Source organism: Trachurus japonicus, chromosome 21 (genome assembly GCF_045865225.1).
Source record: "Trachurus japonicus isolate A0001 chromosome 21, Traja_1.0".
Lineage (NCBI taxonomy): Eukaryota > Metazoa > Chordata > Actinopteri > Carangiformes > Carangidae > Trachurus > Trachurus japonicus.
The window spans coordinates 29723686-29741958 of NC_140927.1; the positions used below are offsets into that span (position 1 = coordinate 29723686).

An 18273-nucleotide genomic window follows, 5' to 3' on the forward strand; every position below is an offset into this window, starting at 1 on the left:
CAGGATGAACTTCTCTTGGATGAATTCCCTCTTTTCTCTTTCTAACAATATCACTTGAATCAATTTTGAATCAATTTGTTGCCAGTTCATTGCACCTTAAAATTAAAACCAGAGTAATTCAACAAACAAAACAAAACAAAACAAAACAAAACAAAAAAACATTGCACATTAAAAACCTAGAAAGATTCTGGAGCAGTACTGTATGTCACATTTTTTTTGGCATCTGTGCTGTTGTGGTGACGTCATGCAGATAAGATTTTTAATCTAGTGGCAGCGGGTGGAGATAAAAAGAGGAAACGGCTGCATAGAAAATGTAAAATCTATAGACACAGTTATTTCTGTTATTCAAAATGATAGAGCTTCTGTAGTTTCTGTAGCTATCAGAGTGAGGAAGGTTGTTTGACTGACAGGCTGACTACCACGACCACTGCAGTCTGGACTAACAGACACATCTTTCTAAAAAAAACAAACTAAATTCAATTCAATTGTGCACTGACAATATGAGCTAGACTACCAGACTGACCCCGGCTGTATCCATTAGTGCTGCTGTGTTTTGAGTGCTTGCAACTGCCTCCTGGCAAGTGTTTGTGTTTTTTGTTTTTTTTTGGTGAGTGGTTTTACTTTTGTGTATTTTCTCTGGGAGCCTCTGAGCACTTTAAGGTTTTTATGTCAGCAGAGTCAGAAAGTAGTGGAAAAATCTCCAAGTGAGCCAATTTCAATAACTTGTAGTGTCCAAAATCCAAAGGTTTGGATGTTTATAACTGAGATCATACAAAAACAGCTTTTTGCAAGTTAATTTTTATGTCGATTGACGAGTGACTTCATGATTTCATACTCAACAATCTGGTCGTTATTTGGCTAAAAGAGCGTTTGTCTCTTATTCATTCATTAAAAACACACATCACAGTGGAGGAGGCTGGAGTTTAAAGTTACAACAACAGAGCTGTGGCCGTAAACGGAGACAGGACAGTCGTCGGCAAATATTTTGATAATTGGATAATTCATTGTTTTTAAAGCAAAATGAAAATGTGAGGGTTTTTTTAATGTGTTTCTGTTTCATTCTTGACAGGAAACCGAATGTCGTCTCCTCTTGGTTTTTGGACTGTGACCCCTGAAGCTGTGACTGTGGGAATTAAGAGGTATTTATCACTATAATCTGTCATTTAGTAAACAAAACACTGCAGATTAATCAATGATGAAATTACTGTTAATTTAGCATGCGATTACATGAGGCCTCTCATTGATGATTAATGAGAAACTTTAAATGACAGGTGTCTAAGCCAATGAAGCTCCCCCATGTTAACTGCATCTTCTTAATCCCACATTGGTTTGCTCCATATTATGTGTGTTTTTGTCCACAGTGTCTGATCCAGTTGGCAGTGTGTGTGTGTGTGTGTGTGTGAATCCTAACCTCCAGGCCTCAGGACGTCCAGAAACATGAATAAAAGGTTTGGTCAGAGTCTACAGGCTGTGGTGTGATGTGATGTTTCTACACTAGTGTTTTAGTCTTTCAGGCACTTGTTCACTCGGGCTACTCTGATCACTGAAGACGCTAAGTGGACTCGCACCTTTTTTTATTCATTTATTTATTTATTTTTATTTTGTAAATGACTGAACGAGCAAAGTGACTGACCAGTCGTTACGATAACGAAACAAGTGACTGGTTTATTAGGCTATTAACTAGGAAGTTGATGATCGCCGTCCTTCACACGGGTCACTGTAGCTGACTAGCTGCTTGGTCTACAGGCTTATTATCAAAACACCGACTGCAAAGCTGACTGATGGATCCACTGAACAAGAGTGTGTTTGAACAGGAAGTTGATCACGTCTGTGGTGGAGACGTGGACATTTGTTTGATGTCGTTATCTAACTAACTAACTAACTAACTGACTGATGAGTGAAGGGCTGAGCTCAGACTACAGGAGGTTCTGGTCCCAGATTATAATTCATCAGATCTCTTGATGTTTGGACAGCACAGAGGGAGGGGAAGACGCATCAATAGCTTCATGTAGAGTTCCCTCCGGTGTGATAATTGAAAATTGGGATTTTGGAGACTCTTGTAATCTGAGCTGCAGCCTCTCAGGGGGAGTATCTGGTAAAATCAGTGTGCATTCAAACCAATCAATCACCAACCAATCAGCCGCCAAGCTCTGACTCTATAGAAATGTGTTAGATCATACAGAATGAATCGCCTTGTTGTTTACACATACTTCCGGGTAGAAAACCAGCATGAGAACAATAGTGACAGACGGGAGTTTCGCTATATAGGCTATATCTAATTTTTCACATCACTATATCACCGTTTAGACTAATCTTATGTTTGTAAAGTTTATAAAACCAATGATTGGACAAACATTAGTATTTCTGTGTGGACGTTTTTGTAATTAGTCATGGTTATCGCGAATTGGCAGGGCTAACCGTTAGCTACCTGTTTAACTTTAATAACTCAGTGACTCAATAAACGGTCCATGAAAAAATATTTTCTCCAGCCGATATCTTAGTTACAACATGATTGAGAACTGGAGTAGTTTCATGTCGTGTCCGACAATGGGAGGGTTTTAACAGCTGACGTCCTGATGTTAGCTTAGCTGCTACCGCCATTAGCTTAGCTACCGCCGTTAGCTCTACCGCCGTTAGCTGTCCCTGTCAGCTGAGCCACTGATGCTATTGTGATTCCCCAAAACTGAATAAATACCACACATAACAACACAAAATACACACACACAAATATTAATGTTTCTTCAATCATTTCAGATTTGTCTAAACGGTGATAGGGCGTGAAAAATATGATATATAGCCTAGCTAAACTCTCGTTCGCTACTGTTCTCATTCAAATTACGTGCGGGTTTTCTACCCAGAAGTAGTTGTAAACAACAAGGCGATTCGTTTTATAGAACCATCTGTTATGTAGTTTGGTCAACACTTCACCTTCAATATTTGTTTTTTTGTTTTTTTTCTGAGAATCACAGACCCACGTCCAGTCAAACTCATTCTCTTCTGACACTTCTTAAAAACTTAAAATAATTATAATAACAATATCTTTCCAGTATTAAATAATCTTATATAAAAACACACACAAAAAAAGTTTGAAATAAATGGCAACGCTCCATCTAAGCCCCGCCCATAATCCCCACACAACCCCCGCCCCCCTGACCCTCAACGTTTCTGTACACATCATCTCTCGTCGCTCGCGTCCTTCCGTTAAATCCCTCCGTCCCTCCATCGGTATCGTTTCCTTCCGTTTCCACGGCTCCATGCACTCAGTACCAGTTAGTTCGCAGCAAATCGTCTTTGTTGCTGTTGTCGTCGTTCAAGTCTCGTCTTTTGTATATTTCAATGCAAAGCTGCACAGACATCGTGAAAAAAGCTTGATAGGTGACTTTTCTGGCTTGCTTGTATACAGATATATATACATATACATATACATATATATATATGTATTTTTGCTCATGTCATTGGATTAAACATGTATTGGTAATGATAGTAATAATGAGGATAATAGGAACAATCATAATCTGAGATTAAGAGTAGGAAACACGGTTTGCTACTTGCTCGGAGATCCACGGGTGGATGGTTCAGGATGAGGAGAGACGGACAAGTCAAGACAGACATCGATTATTTCTTCTCTGCGGTGAGAACGATGAGACCTAAACAGTCAGTTCAGTTCGTTATAGGCTCCGCCCACCCCAGCGTTCCTTCGCTCGATCCCTACCAATCACTGGTCAGTTTGGTGCTTTGGTCCCTTTTAGGAGGAGCGGGAGGCGGGCCTCGCCGCAGCGTTGCATAGCCTGAGATGTTGGCGTGTTTGGTGGAGTGGGAGTGCGTGTGGTGGCGGGACAGAGTTTGGGAGTGTCCGCGGACGCCGCCCTGCTGATGCTGCTGCATGAGCTCCGGCGGCGGCGGCGGGAGCAGCGCCATGTCGTCCATGGTGCCCACGGGGTCCATCTTGGAGGAGATGAGGTGGGAGGAGGTGAGCGAGCCGTGGCGCGTCACCGACTTCCTCTTCAGGGTGCGGTTGAGGTCTTCCAGGAAGTGGGGCTTGAGCGCCAGCGAGACCGGCCCCGCCGCCGCCGCCGCCGACTTGGGGGAGGTGGGGGGCACGGGGGAGGAGGAGGCGGAGGAGGGGGAGGGGCAGTAGGAGGACAGCGAGGGCGGCGGCGTCTGAGACATGAGCGGCGGCGGCGACAGCGGCATCATCATCGTCGCCGTCGTCATCATCATGCCGTCGTACTGGTTGGTGTTGCTGCTCCGCCGGTTCAGCGCCGGTGGAGGCACCGCCACAACGCCCTTTTTCAGCGAGCCTTGTTTCCACGACGACGAGGACAACGACGTCGCCACCGGCTGCTGCTGCTGATGCTGCATCTGGGGCTGGGGGTTCACCACGGCGACCTTCGGCGGGTGGTGGAACTCCGACGGGTGAGGAGGCGGCGGGAAAAGCTCAAAGTCGCTGGGCGGCGGCGGGAAGTAGTCGGGGGAGGAGTCGAGGCGCGGCGGCTGGGCGGGGGGCGGCGGCGGCGGCGGGGAGGGGAAGTCGGAAATGGGCGGCTGGTGGTGGTGCTGGCCCGTCTGCAGCCCCTGCAGCGCCAGCGGCAGGTTGGCCAGGTTCAGCTTCCCCGGCTTCGGCAGCGGAGCGGGAAGCGCCGCCGCCGAGGCGTCTTTGGACGGGGAGCCGGTCGCCGACGAGGAGCCGGACGACGGCGTTCCCGTCTGAGGAGCCTGTTGTTGGCCGAACTTGTTGACCAGGCTCTCCACCTTCTTCGGCGGCCGCTCCTCCTCGCGCATGGACGAGGCCCTCTGCGGGGCCGGCGGCGGCCCTCGCTTGGAGGACGATGATGACGACCCCGTGGAGGAGGTGGATGGCGACTTCTTGATCGGCGAGCCCGTCTTGGAGGAGGAGGAGGAGGAAGAGGGAGGAGGAGGGAAGTCTCCCTGCAGCGAGCCGTCAGGAGGAGGAGGCGGGAACTCTGGAGACTGCGGCGCCACGACGCCTCCTCCCGGCTGCCACTTGGGTTTGGCTTTAACCGCCGGAGGAGACTGGGGAGCGGAGAACTTGGATCCCTCCATGGAGCCGGAGACGGGCAGCGAGGAGGGAGCGGCGGCGGAAGCGCTTCCCGGGAACTGGTTGACGATCTGTTTGACCAAGGAGGAGGTAGCGGCGGCGATGGAGACGGCGGAGGAGGAGGAGGAGGAGGAGGAAGGGGACAGGGCGAGGTTTTTGGAGGAGAGGCTGTGCTGCTTTGGCAGAGTGGGAGGCGGCTGATTGGGCGAATGACCCGTGGAGAAGCTCTGCTGCTTTCTCACCGGGCCGTGGCCGCCGTGGCCGCCGCCGCCGCCGTGGAGCGGCGTGGGAGACACGGGTGAGAGGGCGATGGGAAGCGAGGAAGGACCCGAAGGCTTGCGAGCGGTTTGAGGAGGGAAACCGCCGGTGAAGGTTTTGGGAGGAGCAGGAGGAGGAGGCGCGGCAGCGTTGGGGGACAGAGGTCGGAGAGTTTGCAGCAGCGAGGCGGGAGGAGAGAGCTCGCCGGGCGGCGGCGGCGGCGGAGGGGAGCCGTCGTCGTCGTCGACTCCCGGGCTGAAGTCGTAAACCATGTTGGGAAACTTCTGCGCCAAGAACTGCTGCAGGCCGGCGTTGGAGAGCTGCGGGCACGAGCTGAGGTCCAGATGCTGCAGCAACAGCGGCGGCGGAAGCCCGTTGGCCTCCAGACTCTCGGGCGGCGGCGGCGGGAGGAGATCGTGGAGCTCCTCCTCCAGCGGCGGCGGCGGCGGCGGCAGAGCGGTCGGGCTGGACGCGCCGTACTTCAACGCGGCCATGGCGGAACCGGGAGCTGGCGCCGTCGGGGGAGGCGGTGGCGGAGGAGACGGCGGCGGCGGCGGCGGCGGCGGCGGCGAGGAGGTGCTGTAGGCGGCCGGCAGCGTGTTGTAGTTGGGTTTGGCGGTCTGGATGGGGATGGATGGCGGCGCGAGGCCCGGCAGCGGCGTCCGGGACTGGTTCTGGCCCTGCAGCCGGGCCAGCGTGCTGTACTTGACGTAGGAGGAGGAGGAGGTAGGAGCCGACTGGTGGCCCACGCTGCCGACGGAGGGAGGAGGAGGCGGAGGAGGGGGAGGAGGCGACGGCGGCGACGGGGAGGAGGAGGAGTCGTCGGACTGGACCAGGCCGTCGGTGTAGCTGGTCCGGGAGGGCGGGGTCTGAGGCTGGGAGAGGGGGAGGGGCTGCGGAGAGAGGGAGGGGATCTGGAGAGGGATCGGTCTACTGATAGGGTCGATCCTCATCATCTGGAGGAGGAGGAGGAGGAGGAGCAGAGAAGATGGAGAGAGAGAAAATTACGTCAAGTCATAAACAACTCATTGGATTTGGGGTTTGAAGAGATTCAGACTCAGTAAAAAGATTTCCGCTTGTTAAGTCTGGACGAAGCAACGTTTGAATAAAACCGTTTTCCGGGTCCAAACTGCACTGGTTCTCGACTTTCAAACACGCTGCAGTGCTGTGTCCATCAGTGTTTTAAAGGGATGGTTCAACATTTTGGCAAATTGGCCCATATTGCCATAATCCCTATAGTTATAGCAGTAGGTTCGTTACCTTAAATTGTCGGTGCAAGCTATTTTTAGAACGGCGGAGCAGAGCCGCGAGATGCTCAGAGCTACATGGGATTTCTTGGTTCCCCTCATCAAACTCATCAAATGGACAAGTTGTGACCTGCACATTCACCACGCTATGAGATAATAACAGAATGTTACCAGACAGAGTTGTTTTAGAGGTAAATGCAGAGACTGCTTGATGAAAAACTGTCCCTGAAGGCAACGCACATCAGCGGTTCTGCATGAATTTAGCTCCTGTTTGTTTTATCAACAAAGGAATGTCAATGAAAACGTCCTGCCTGCGAGTTGATATTCCTGTGTTAATAAAACAAACGGTTTTCGTCCTCGGTGTCCATCTGACGTTGTCTGTGAAAAAAATGGTGGTTTTATGGGATGTAAACAGCCTAAGATCCATCCACTCCCATTCTACGCTGTTGTGGCGATGCAGGGACAGACCCAACTACTGGAGAAAAGCAGACGTTAAAAAGAAAATCTGCAGATTCATTCTGTTCTGAAACTAGAGCCCCAGGTTAAATTTGACTGCCATTGTCCTTTAATAGTAACGCTAGCTAGCATCAAAACTGACCTAACCACCCACTGGTCCCCACACTTTTTCTTCATCAAAAGCCAAACCCTTCCTCTGTTGATACCCCGGCCCTGATAGAGATTCACCGGTTCCACATTGTCTATTATGGACCTGTTTGGACCCAGAAGTGACGTCAGACTTAACAAGCGGATCGAGACCCTTCATCCCCCGACAGGACGATAGAAATAAAAACACACCAGTGCAGTTTGATAACACACAACCAACCAACCAAACACATCACAATGAAAAAGTTCAATCACAACCAGTGTCAGAAAGAGGAAAACTTTTTAACACACAAACACATTTCAACCTGTTATAATCTGGTTCCAAACTAAACGTCACATCATCGTGCCTCTCTGGTCTAAAACCGGTCTGAAACGTGCTGAACTGGGTTATATCATATGTTGGTTAGGACGTTGGTTCATTCCATCACAACACCAGGTTAGGTTAGTTTGATCTATAAACTCACCTCAAACCTCAAGTTCAACCTGACAAACACACATTATTAACAGAAAACTGATGATTTGTACTTGTTTATCCTGATTAAATAAACACTACAAGTTGTAAACAGCGACAGATATATCGTCCATTTAGTATTTAGAGCTTTTTTTAACCATTTTCTATTTATACAGTGATGAAAATGCTCCAAGTTCTGTCCATTATGAGACATAAACTTCAGTTAATTGTTTTTTTTTTGTTAAATCCAACTCGTTGTGTTACTAGTGGTGCAGACGAGGTTAAACGAGGTCACTTCAAACTGTGAACATGCCTGTTACATCACTTCCTGTCTAACCTCCGCTCCCTCCTCCTCCTCCTGCACACAGAGGAACTGGCATACGACCCTTCACCTTTGACCGCTGGCAGGGAAGCAAAGGGGAAACATGGGAAACGTAGTCCAGCAAGAAAAACCAGGAAAGGACAGGATAGGATGGAGAGAGTGTGTATGTGTGTGTGTTCACACCTCTCCTTGCGTCCCTCTCCTCCAGGCGTCAGAGAAGATGGAGCTGACGACGCTCTGGGAGCGGGTGTGACCTGCTGATGTCATCTCTGAGACGCCGCTGTCTGATTGGCTGGAGTGGTTGGACTGGGACTCTGAGGGGTCGACACAGAGTTAAACTTTCACTAGTGATCATTTCGCTTCATCTATCTATCTATCTATCTATCTATCTATCTATCTATCTATCTATCTATCTATCTATCTATCTATCTATCTATCTATCTATCTATCTATGACTATTATTATTATCGATATTGATCAATAAGGGACAGAACGATGACTGGAGTTCATTTTGCCCGAGAATTTACTGAACTGCAACTGATTATTAAGGCCACGGGGCAATCGCACCGAGCACTGGTCCCTGCACTACTTTATTTCTACCCCCTTTCTCTGTCTTTTTACTTCTTTCTTTCTTTCTTTCTTTCTTTCCTTCTCTATCTCTGTCTATCTACCTCTTTCTATCTGTCCATCCCTCGCTTTCTTTCTTTCTTTCTTTCTTTCTTTCTTTCTTTCTTTCTTTCTTTCTTTCTTTCTTTCTTTCTTTCTTTCTTTCTTTCTACCTACCCCCTCTCTCTATCACTCTTTCTGTCTTTCTACCCCCTTTCTCCGTCTTTTTACTTCTTTCTTTTCCTCTCTATCTCTATCTACCTCTTTCTATTTATCATCTCCCTCTCTCTGTCTCTTTTTTCTCTTTTTCTTTCTTTCTTCTACCCCCTTTCTCCGTCGTTTTACTTCTTTCTTTCTTTCTTTCTTTCTCTCTTTCCCTCTCTATCTCTATCTATCTACCTCTTTCTTTCTTTCTTTCTTTCTTTCTTTCTTTCTTTCTTTCTACCTACCCCCTCTCTCTATCACTCTTTCTGTCTTTCTACCCCCTTTCTCCGTCTTTTTACTTCTTTCTTTTCCTCTCTATCTCTATCTACCTCTTTCTATTTATCATCTCCCTCTCTCTGTCTCTTTTTTCTCTTTTTCTTTCTTTCTTCTACCCCCTTACTCCGTCGTTTTACTTCTTTCTTTCTTTCTTTCTTTCTTTCTTTCTTTCTTTCTTTTCTTCTATCTCTATCTATCTACCTCTTTCTATCTATCATCTCTCTCTCTCTCTCTCTTTTTCTTTCTTTCTTCTACCCCCTTTCTCCGTCGTTTTACTTTCTTTCTTTCTACCCCTCTCTCTCTGTCTTTTTCTTTCTTTCTTTCTTTCTTTCGCCCATAGAAAAGACATTCATCTCTCAGCCTTCATGTTTGATGTTACCTGGGAGGCTGGAGGAGCTGGATCCTGACTTGATGGAGGACGAGGAGAGGGAGGACCAGTCGTAGGCCGCCTCTGTCCTCCTCATCGCCTCCTGGAAGTTGATGTACAGCTGCTTCCCATACTGATGGAGGGAGGGAGGGAGAGACAGAGAGAAAGAACATGAAAAAACAAGTTCCTCCAAACACACTGATGGTTTTACTGCAGCGGCCTGAATAATGGACAATCACAGTAAGTTTCTCTTTTTTTCCCTTGTTTTGCTCCTTATCACAATTTATCTCAATCCATTTATTTACTGTTTTGACTGATGTGTTGCGGTGTTAGGTATTTCCTGTCTTGTGCTATGTCATGTCTTTGTTTGTTTAATGTTTGTCACTGATATTGCAAAATAAAATAAAAAAGAAGTGATTCTTCAATTCAATTCAATTCAAAGAACTTTATTTGTCCCCGGGGGGCAATTTAAAAAAGGAGGTAGAGCAGGAAGTGTAGGTTAAAAAGGAAAATACAAAAAAAAAACATAAATATTTAAATAAATGAATAAATACATCATTGTTATTTTTTAAGTTTATGCTTCTTAGCTAATTGTTTGTGTCAAATGTGATTATTGATGCTTTGACAGATTCATTTTTTCTTCTGAACCTGTTCTACTGCTGTGAAGGAGGCTGACTGACTCTCTTTATTCAAAATGAGTAGTTGTTTAGTTGTTTATGTGTAACATCTGCTCCAGTACAGCCATACTGTAGTTCATGTGATGTCATGTTGTTTTTTTTATTAACGACAGGACGAGTGGTTACCTTAGCGATGCGAATACTGTTGATCCATTGCTGGAGGGTTCTGACATCATCACAGCACAGGTACTTGATGTATTGCGACTTCTTCTGGATCTGAGGGTGCTGCACACACACAAACACACACACACAGACACACAATTTAACAAGGTTTTCTGGTACAAATACAACAACAATAGCTGATTTATAATCTTAACTACAAAACTCTGCAGCATCAACACTTTAAACGTATCTATCTGTTGTTCTAGGTAGGATCTATAGTGATGTGACAGAGACGTGTAATGACTCCATCACACCACTGGGAGGCGCTGTGAGACAACGGTGCAACAAACAGCTCAGTGGTGAGTACTGGAGTTATCTAACACCACAAACCTCATGCAGTGTGTGTGTGTGTGTGTGGTGTGTGTATCTACCTTGAGCACCATGCAGTAGTCTGTAGGAGCCTTGTATTTGCTCTTGTAGTCCTGACCGTGGTAAACGTTGACGTGGTCCAGCTGGAGGAAACACACCAGGTCTCTGGAGGCCTACACACACACACACGCAAACACACAGGTTGAATTTAAAGCATCTCTTTTCCAATATAACACAAAGTAAAATCCTCCTTGTCATCACACACACACACACACACACACACACACACACACACCTTGGCCTTCCCCTTGGGGACGTAGTAGATTCCTGAGGCTCTCAACAGGAAGTAGCGTTTCTTCCACGACTTCTTCCCGTCCTCTTTGAGCCACAACACTCCCTCCATCTCTGGGACGGAAACCGAGCTGCCGCCGAAACACTCCTAACACACACATACAGACAGAAACACACTTGTTACTGCTTGTCCAGTTTATTTTCTGTTTCAGGTGATAGTTCAACATTTTGGCAAATTGGCCCATTGCCATAATCCCTATAGTCATAGCCGTGAGCTGCTCAGAGCTACGCTACGGAGGCTCATGGGATTTCTTGGTTTCCCTCATCAAACTCATCAAATACACAATCCAACAACTCCAAAACGCTCTGGTGGACAAGTTGTGACCTGCACATTCACCACGCTATGAAATAATAACACAATGTTACCAGACAGAGTTGTTTTAGAGGGAAATTCATGCAAAACCGCCGATGCGCGTTGCCTTCAGGGACAGTTTTTCATCAAGCAGTCTCTGCATTTACCTCTAAAACAACTCTGTCTGGTAACGTTGTGTTATTATCTCATAGCGTGGTGAATGTGCAGGTCACAACTTTTCCACCAGAGCGTTTTGGAGTTGTTGGATTGTGTATTTGATGAGTTTGATGAGGGAAACCAAGAAATCCCATGAGCCTCCGTAGCGTAGCTCTGAGTAGCTCACGGCTCTGCTCCGCAAAGGTAACGAACCTACTGCTATGACTATAGCGATTACTATAGGGCAATTTGTCAAAATGTTGAACTATCCCTTTAAGAGTAGAGCCAGTGATTAAACACAGAGGTGGCGCGGTGGGTCTCTCAGCCCTGAGCTGTGTCTGCAGGCCTGAGTGCAGCCTGCGAGGTAAAACCCAGGGAAGCAGAGCGAGGCTTTTTATCGACCGGGTCAGAAAAGTGAAACCTGAGTGTGAAGACAGTGAGGATGCGCTCGAGGAAGCAGCTGTGTGCAGGAGCAGGAATCAGACTGACCTCTAACAGAGCCTCTTTGTTTCTTTCCGCCATCTCACACGTCTCCTTCCGCCCCAACAAATAGTTCTGCAGCAGACAGGAAGCAGCAGAGGTGAGACAGGTTAGAGAACATGAAAACACACCTGCTGAAGCTTCCTCGGTGTGTGTGTGTGTGTGTGTGTCTCACCTGGGGGTTCTTGAACAGGGCGTACTTCTCGATGCGCTCTGTGAACATCAGGCGGTTCTGACTGTCTCTGGTCCAGTTCAGCAGGTTCTCCACCAGGTTCTCATGATCCTCGAAGATCCGCTCTGCACAGAGGGAAACACACACCAGAACAGATCCACAGTCAGTTCAGTCTCTGGATATAAACACCACTCTTCGTATTTTATTTTATTTTTTATATCTGGTCCAGTCTTGTATCTTGTTTCTGTCTGATTTACTAACATCGGTTTAGGCCTCTAGAGTTTATATTTCAGTAATATGAATAACCAAATACAACAACTACTGTTGGGCCTGTGACCGGAGAAGAGCAGAAAAAAATATCCAAACGCTAGTTAGCAACCGGCGACAGAAGCTATGTGTTGACAGTTAGGAAAGCAGCTAGTCTGGACATTACATATGATCCAAGTGAGAAGAGGTGTTCACACGTTCACCAGCCAATCAGGACTGGTGAAATGAGATTAATGCTGCATTCACACAGAAATCAGGCAGATGGCATGTAACTTTAGTGGACGAGAACAAGACGTAAACTTGGGCGAGGCCGCTGAGATGGCAACAGTAAAGGGCAATGCCGTCCAAAGTTGAAATATCTTAACTTCTTACCATCCACTGCCACAGAATTTATGACTGGATGTGACGTTTTGGTGGGATTTTAACATAAATTCCAGTTTTCAATGCGATATCAAGAGAAATCAGAGTTGGCATAGCAACATATTGTCATGTGTATTGGTTTTGCCGTCACGCCTGTGGCTGTAGTCCATCTGCTGTCTGCCTGATTCCATGTGAATGCAGCGTAATGCTTCCGACGGCTGCAAGGAGGTGTGCATCCCATAGTGAGACAATATTAGGAAAGACAATCTAATTTTTAATTTTAAAAAAAGAAAGAAAAAATAGAAAAAGCATGCACATTCCTAAATCCAAACGCAAGTCTGCACACCAACAACAGCTACAGAGCAATAATTTATTATCACCAAAAAAGGGAGTATAACCCTTCCTCATTTGTTTATTTTTTAAATAACAAATGAAATCCAGTCTCTTGGATGAGATTTTAACATCATCTTAGTAAAGTGCAGTTTTCCCGCCCTCATGTCTGCCCTTGAACACAGCAGCAGCAGCAGCTGTGACGTCTCCACCCACAGAAACAAACCGCAGTAAAACCATCCACAAATCCCACGGTGAATTCCTCCACATTGTCTCACTGCAGAGGAATCTGAAGCTGCTTTAATATTTCTCTGTGTTGTTTTCCTCCAGTTTGGTCAAATGTTTTTTTTTTTCTAAACACACTCTGGTTTGTTTGTGGATGTAAAATTCAGAAAAGTGTTGCTGCAGGAGCTGGAAACCTCTCTGCTCTGTAGCAACACGGCTCGTGGCGATCTGCTGCCCTCCTTCCTTTTCTTTATTTCTCTCTCTCTTTTTTCCGGCCCGGCTGATGCTCACATGTTTCCTCTGAGGACTGAAGTGGACAAAACCCACGTCAGCTGTGACCCACATTCAGTCTGAGTGTTTATCAGACAGATTCAGTCACAACCTGAGACAGGGTTACACCCATCTTTCCTAAAATCATCCGAATCTCCTTTCTGTTTTAATCCAGCTGAATTCAAACTGAAGCTGTTTCTCATTCACTTTTTTTGTTTGTTTCTGCACAAAGTCTGAAATACTGAACCAAACATGGATCATTACCATGATCTGTAAACTGCAGCCACCTCCACATCATTTAATCCTGATTTAACCACCACAATTTGCAAATGCGTAGTCGCACAGTGTGACTACGCATCCGCCCCATTTGTCTCATTTTCTATGACTGTAAAAACTGGTCGATCATTTTCCTATGTTTTCCAAGACACGTGGGATTATTCCAGGTTTTGTTTTCCTTCTTTTAAGCAGCTCATCCAGTGCAGTGTGTGTGTGTGTTGTTTCCCAAACAGTTTTACTAATGTCAGTCACAGTGTGTCGTCATATAATAAAAACATCTGTGGTTCAAGTTTAAGTTGTACAACTCCTAAAAGCCTAAAATCATCATTCATCTTGAGAATTGTTATAATAAAAAGAAACTGAAGTATTTTCAGGTTCTCAAACTTCAGGTTTTTGGCAGGTAACAAGGCACCTGAAGGCATCACCGCACTGAATTGTGGGAAATTATCCAGGACATTTAACTATGCTTTCTTACATTTTTCCCCCACAAAACGCTTAAAAATTGATAATAAATAATAATGATATTTTACTGATACATATTAACCCCAGAGGAGAAAGTAAGTGTCAGTTCTGTTAGGTGAAGGGACAGCAGCTCCTCTGGCAGATAAATATGGATCTGCCTGCCACAGCCTGACAGACTACTATAGACTCACTATAACATCACAAATGCATAGATGTATATGTAATTGTATAAAACTGTATTGTACTGTACAAAATATTAATTGTATTATTGTAATATGTATGTGAATATTTTGTAAATGCTTTGGCAACAACACATTTCTGTTCATGCCAATAAAGCAGTTTGAATTGAATTGAATTGAATTGAATTGATAACTGTTAGTTACTTGATAACTTAATAATCTGGAGGAACATGAAACACTGTTTTTTATCACCAGGGCAGCAAATAAAAAACTAATAATAACAATGATGATAATAATGATAATAATAATAATAATAATAATAATAATAATAATAATAATAATAATAATAATAATAATAATAATAATCGTTCTTCTGGTGGTAATCATCATGCTGTACCACTGGTTTATTTCCAGCAGGCTGAGCAGAGGTCAGAGGTCACACTCTGACAGGAAGTCAGTGTCTGTCCGCAGGCTGTCAGCAGGAGCTGGTGCTGCTGGTGTGTGTGTGTGTGTGTGAAGGGGAAGTGAGGGTAGTATCAGCCCCCCCCAGAGCTACAGACACCAGTGTTTCCCTCCATTAACTGGTTTAACCCCTCGGCTGCTGATTGAAACTCTCCTCAGGACTCGGCTCAGGTTTGTCTGAGGTGACGGAGGTAGAACGAGCTTCACTTCACCTCCTCTCTCTCTCTCTCTCTCTCTCTCCCAGCTGAGGCAGATGTAGGTTACATCACACACATCACTGCACACACGCAACACTGTGTGTGTGTGTGTGTGTGTGTGTGTGTGTGTGTGTCACACAGTGTTAAGTGGAGCTGAAGCTCGTAGTACAGTGTGTGCTGGCAACACACACACACACCGCCCCAGGGGAGTGTGTGTGTGTGTGTGTGTGTCTGAGAGTCTGACAGACACAGTGTTACAGGGCACAAGGACTCAGTCTAAGCTCCGCCCCCTCACACACACACACACACACCTGGATGAGCTGTCTGTGTGTGTGTGTGTGTGTGTGTGTGTGTGTGTGTGTGTGTGTGTGTGTGTGCTCACCCATCTGCAGCTCGTTGATGGTCTCCACTAGCGACCAGTCTGGACTGTAGCCGCAGTGAGACTTCTCCAGGAGGCTGTCCAGTACCTGTAATACACACAGGTTACTACTACTACTACTACTGTCCAGTACCTGTAACACACACATAGTTACTACTACTACTACTACTGTCCAGTACCTGTAATACACACATAGTTACTACTACTACTACTACTGTCCAGTACCTGTAACACACACATAGTTACTACTACTACTACTACTGTCCAGTACCTGTAACACACACAGGTTAGTACTACTACTACTACTGTCCAGTACCTGTAACACACACATAGTTACTACTACTACTACTACTGTCCAGTACCTGTAACACACACACAGGTTAGTACTACTACTACTACTACTGTCCAGTACCTGCAATACACACATAGTTACTACTACTACTACTACTGTCCAGTACCTGTAATACACACACAGGTTAGTACTACTACTACTACTACTGTCCAGTACCTGCAATACACACATAGTTACTACTACTGATACTACTGTCCAGTACCTGTAACACACACAGGTTACTACTACTACTACTACTGTCCAGTACCTGTAACACACACAGGTTACTACTACTACTACTACTGTCCAGTACCTGCAATACACACACATAGTTACTACTACTACTACTACTACTACTACTGTCCAGTACCTGCAATACACACAGGTTACTACTACTACTACTACTGTCCAGTACCTGCAACACACACATAGTTACTACTACTACTACTACTACTACTGTCCAGTACCTGCAATACACACAGGTTACTACTACTACTACTACTGTCCAGTACCTGCAACACACACATAGTTACTACTACTACTACTACTACTACTACTGTCCAGTACCTGCAATACACACAGGTTACTACTACTACTACTACTGTCCAGTACCTGCAACACACACATAGTTACTACTACTACTACTACTACTACTACTGTCCAGTACCTGCAATACACACAGGTTACTACTACTACTACTACTGTCCAGTACCTGCAACACACACATAGTTACTACTACTACTACTACTACTACTACTGTCCAGTACCTGCAATACACACAGGTTACTACTACTACTACTACTGTCCAGTACCTGCAACACACACATAGTTACTATTACTGATACTACTACTACTGTCCAGTACCTGTAACACACACACACACACACACACAGGTTACTACTACTACTACTACTACTACTACTACTGATACTACTACTACTACTACTACTACTGTCCAGCACCTGCAACACACACACACACACACACAGGTTAGTATTACTACTACTACTACTACTATTGATACTACTACTACTACTACTACTGATACTACTACTGTCCAGTACCTGCAACACACACACAGGTTACTGTACAAGTACTACTACTACTGATACTACTACTGTCCAGCACCTGCAACACACACACACACACACACTCAGGTTACTGTACTATACAAGTACTACTACTACTACTACTACTACTATTACTGCTGCTGTTACTACTACTACTACTTCTGTTACTATAACTGTTAATGATACTACTACTACTACTACTACTACTACTACTACTACTACTGTTACTACTACTACTACTACTACTACTATTACTATTACTCCTATGGTTACTGATACTATTACTGTTACTGTTACTACTACTACTGCTATTGATACTACTACTGTTACTTGAACTGTTACTACAACTATTATTGTTTACACGGTATAAACACCACTGTTAACAGTACTTTATTTACTATGGGTCGGGTACTGATACTCCTGTGGATGACACTAGTACTACCACTGTTTTACTACTACTGTAAATGATACGAGTACAACTGTCAACAATACTATCACTTCTGTAATGATACTAGTTCCACTGTTATGACACTAGTACTACTACTAGTTCCACTATGAGTACTACTGCTGTTAGTGATGCTACTATTGTTACTGACGCAAGAGTTCATGATATTACTACTGTTACTGATGATACTTAGTAGTAGTAGTAATAATAGTATAACTGCTGCTACCACCAACAGCTGCTGAGTATTACTACTGTTACTGATGATAATAGTATTACTAGTATTACTACTGTCAAACTCCCTCTATAGATAGATAGATAGATAGATAGATAGATAGATAGATAGATAGATAGATAGATAGATAGATAGATAGATAGATAGATAGATAGATAGATAGATAGATAGATAGATAGATAGATAGATAGATAGATAGATAGATAGATAGATAGATAGATAGAACGATAGATAGATAGATAGATGGATGGATGGATAGATAGATAGATAGATAGATAGATAGATAGATAGATAGATAGATAGATAGATAGATAGATAGATAGATAGATAGATAGATAGATAGATAGATAGATAGATAGATAGATAGATAGATAGATAGATAGAACGATAGATAGATAGATAGATAGAACGATAGATGGATGGATGGATGGATGGATGGATAGATAGATAGATAGATAGATAGATAGATAGATAGATAGATAGATAGATAGATAGATAGATAGATAGATAGATAGATAGATAGATAGATAGATAGATAGATAGATAGATAGATAGATAGATAGATAGATAGATAGATAGATAGATAGATAGATAGATAGATAGATAGATAGATAAGATAGATAAGATAGATAGATAGATAGATAGATAGATAGATAGATAGATAGATAGATAGATAGATAGATAGATAGATAGATAGATAGATAGATAGATAGATAGATAGATAGATAGATAGATAGATAGATAGATAGATAGATAGATAGATAGATTAGATAGATTAATACTTTATTCATCCCTA

At 44.5% G+C, this 18273-nt stretch overlaps 1 protein-coding gene and 1 long non-coding RNA gene across 2 annotated transcripts in view; both read right to left on the reverse strand.

Annotated features, from left to right (window-relative positions):
- The window catches only part of LOC146965504 (uncharacterized), a 518674-nt gene that overhangs the window by 195333 nt on the left and 305068 nt on the right, over positions 1–18273 (reverse strand). The window lies entirely within an intron of this gene.
- The window catches only part of raph1a (Ras association (RalGDS/AF-6) and pleckstrin homology domains 1a), an 87561-nt gene continuing 72431 nt past the window's right edge, over positions 3144–18273 (reverse strand). Inside the window, exons 12-20 of the mRNA XM_085764970.1 lie at positions 15403–15487; positions 11996–12117; positions 11830–11895; positions 10837–10980; positions 10604–10714; positions 10197–10295; positions 9406–9526; positions 8124–8254; positions 3144–6273 (exon numbers count right to left, since the gene is read on the reverse strand). Of these exons, the coding sequence (XP_085621096.1) occupies positions 3709–6273; positions 8124–8254; positions 9406–9526; positions 10197–10295; positions 10604–10714; positions 10837–10980; positions 11830–11895; positions 11996–12117; positions 15403–15487 (3444 nt within the window). The 3' untranslated portion in view covers positions 3144–3708. The remainder of the gene's footprint in view (positions 6274–8123; positions 8255–9405; positions 9527–10196; positions 10296–10603; positions 10715–10836; positions 10981–11829; positions 11896–11995; positions 12118–15402; positions 15488–18273) is intronic.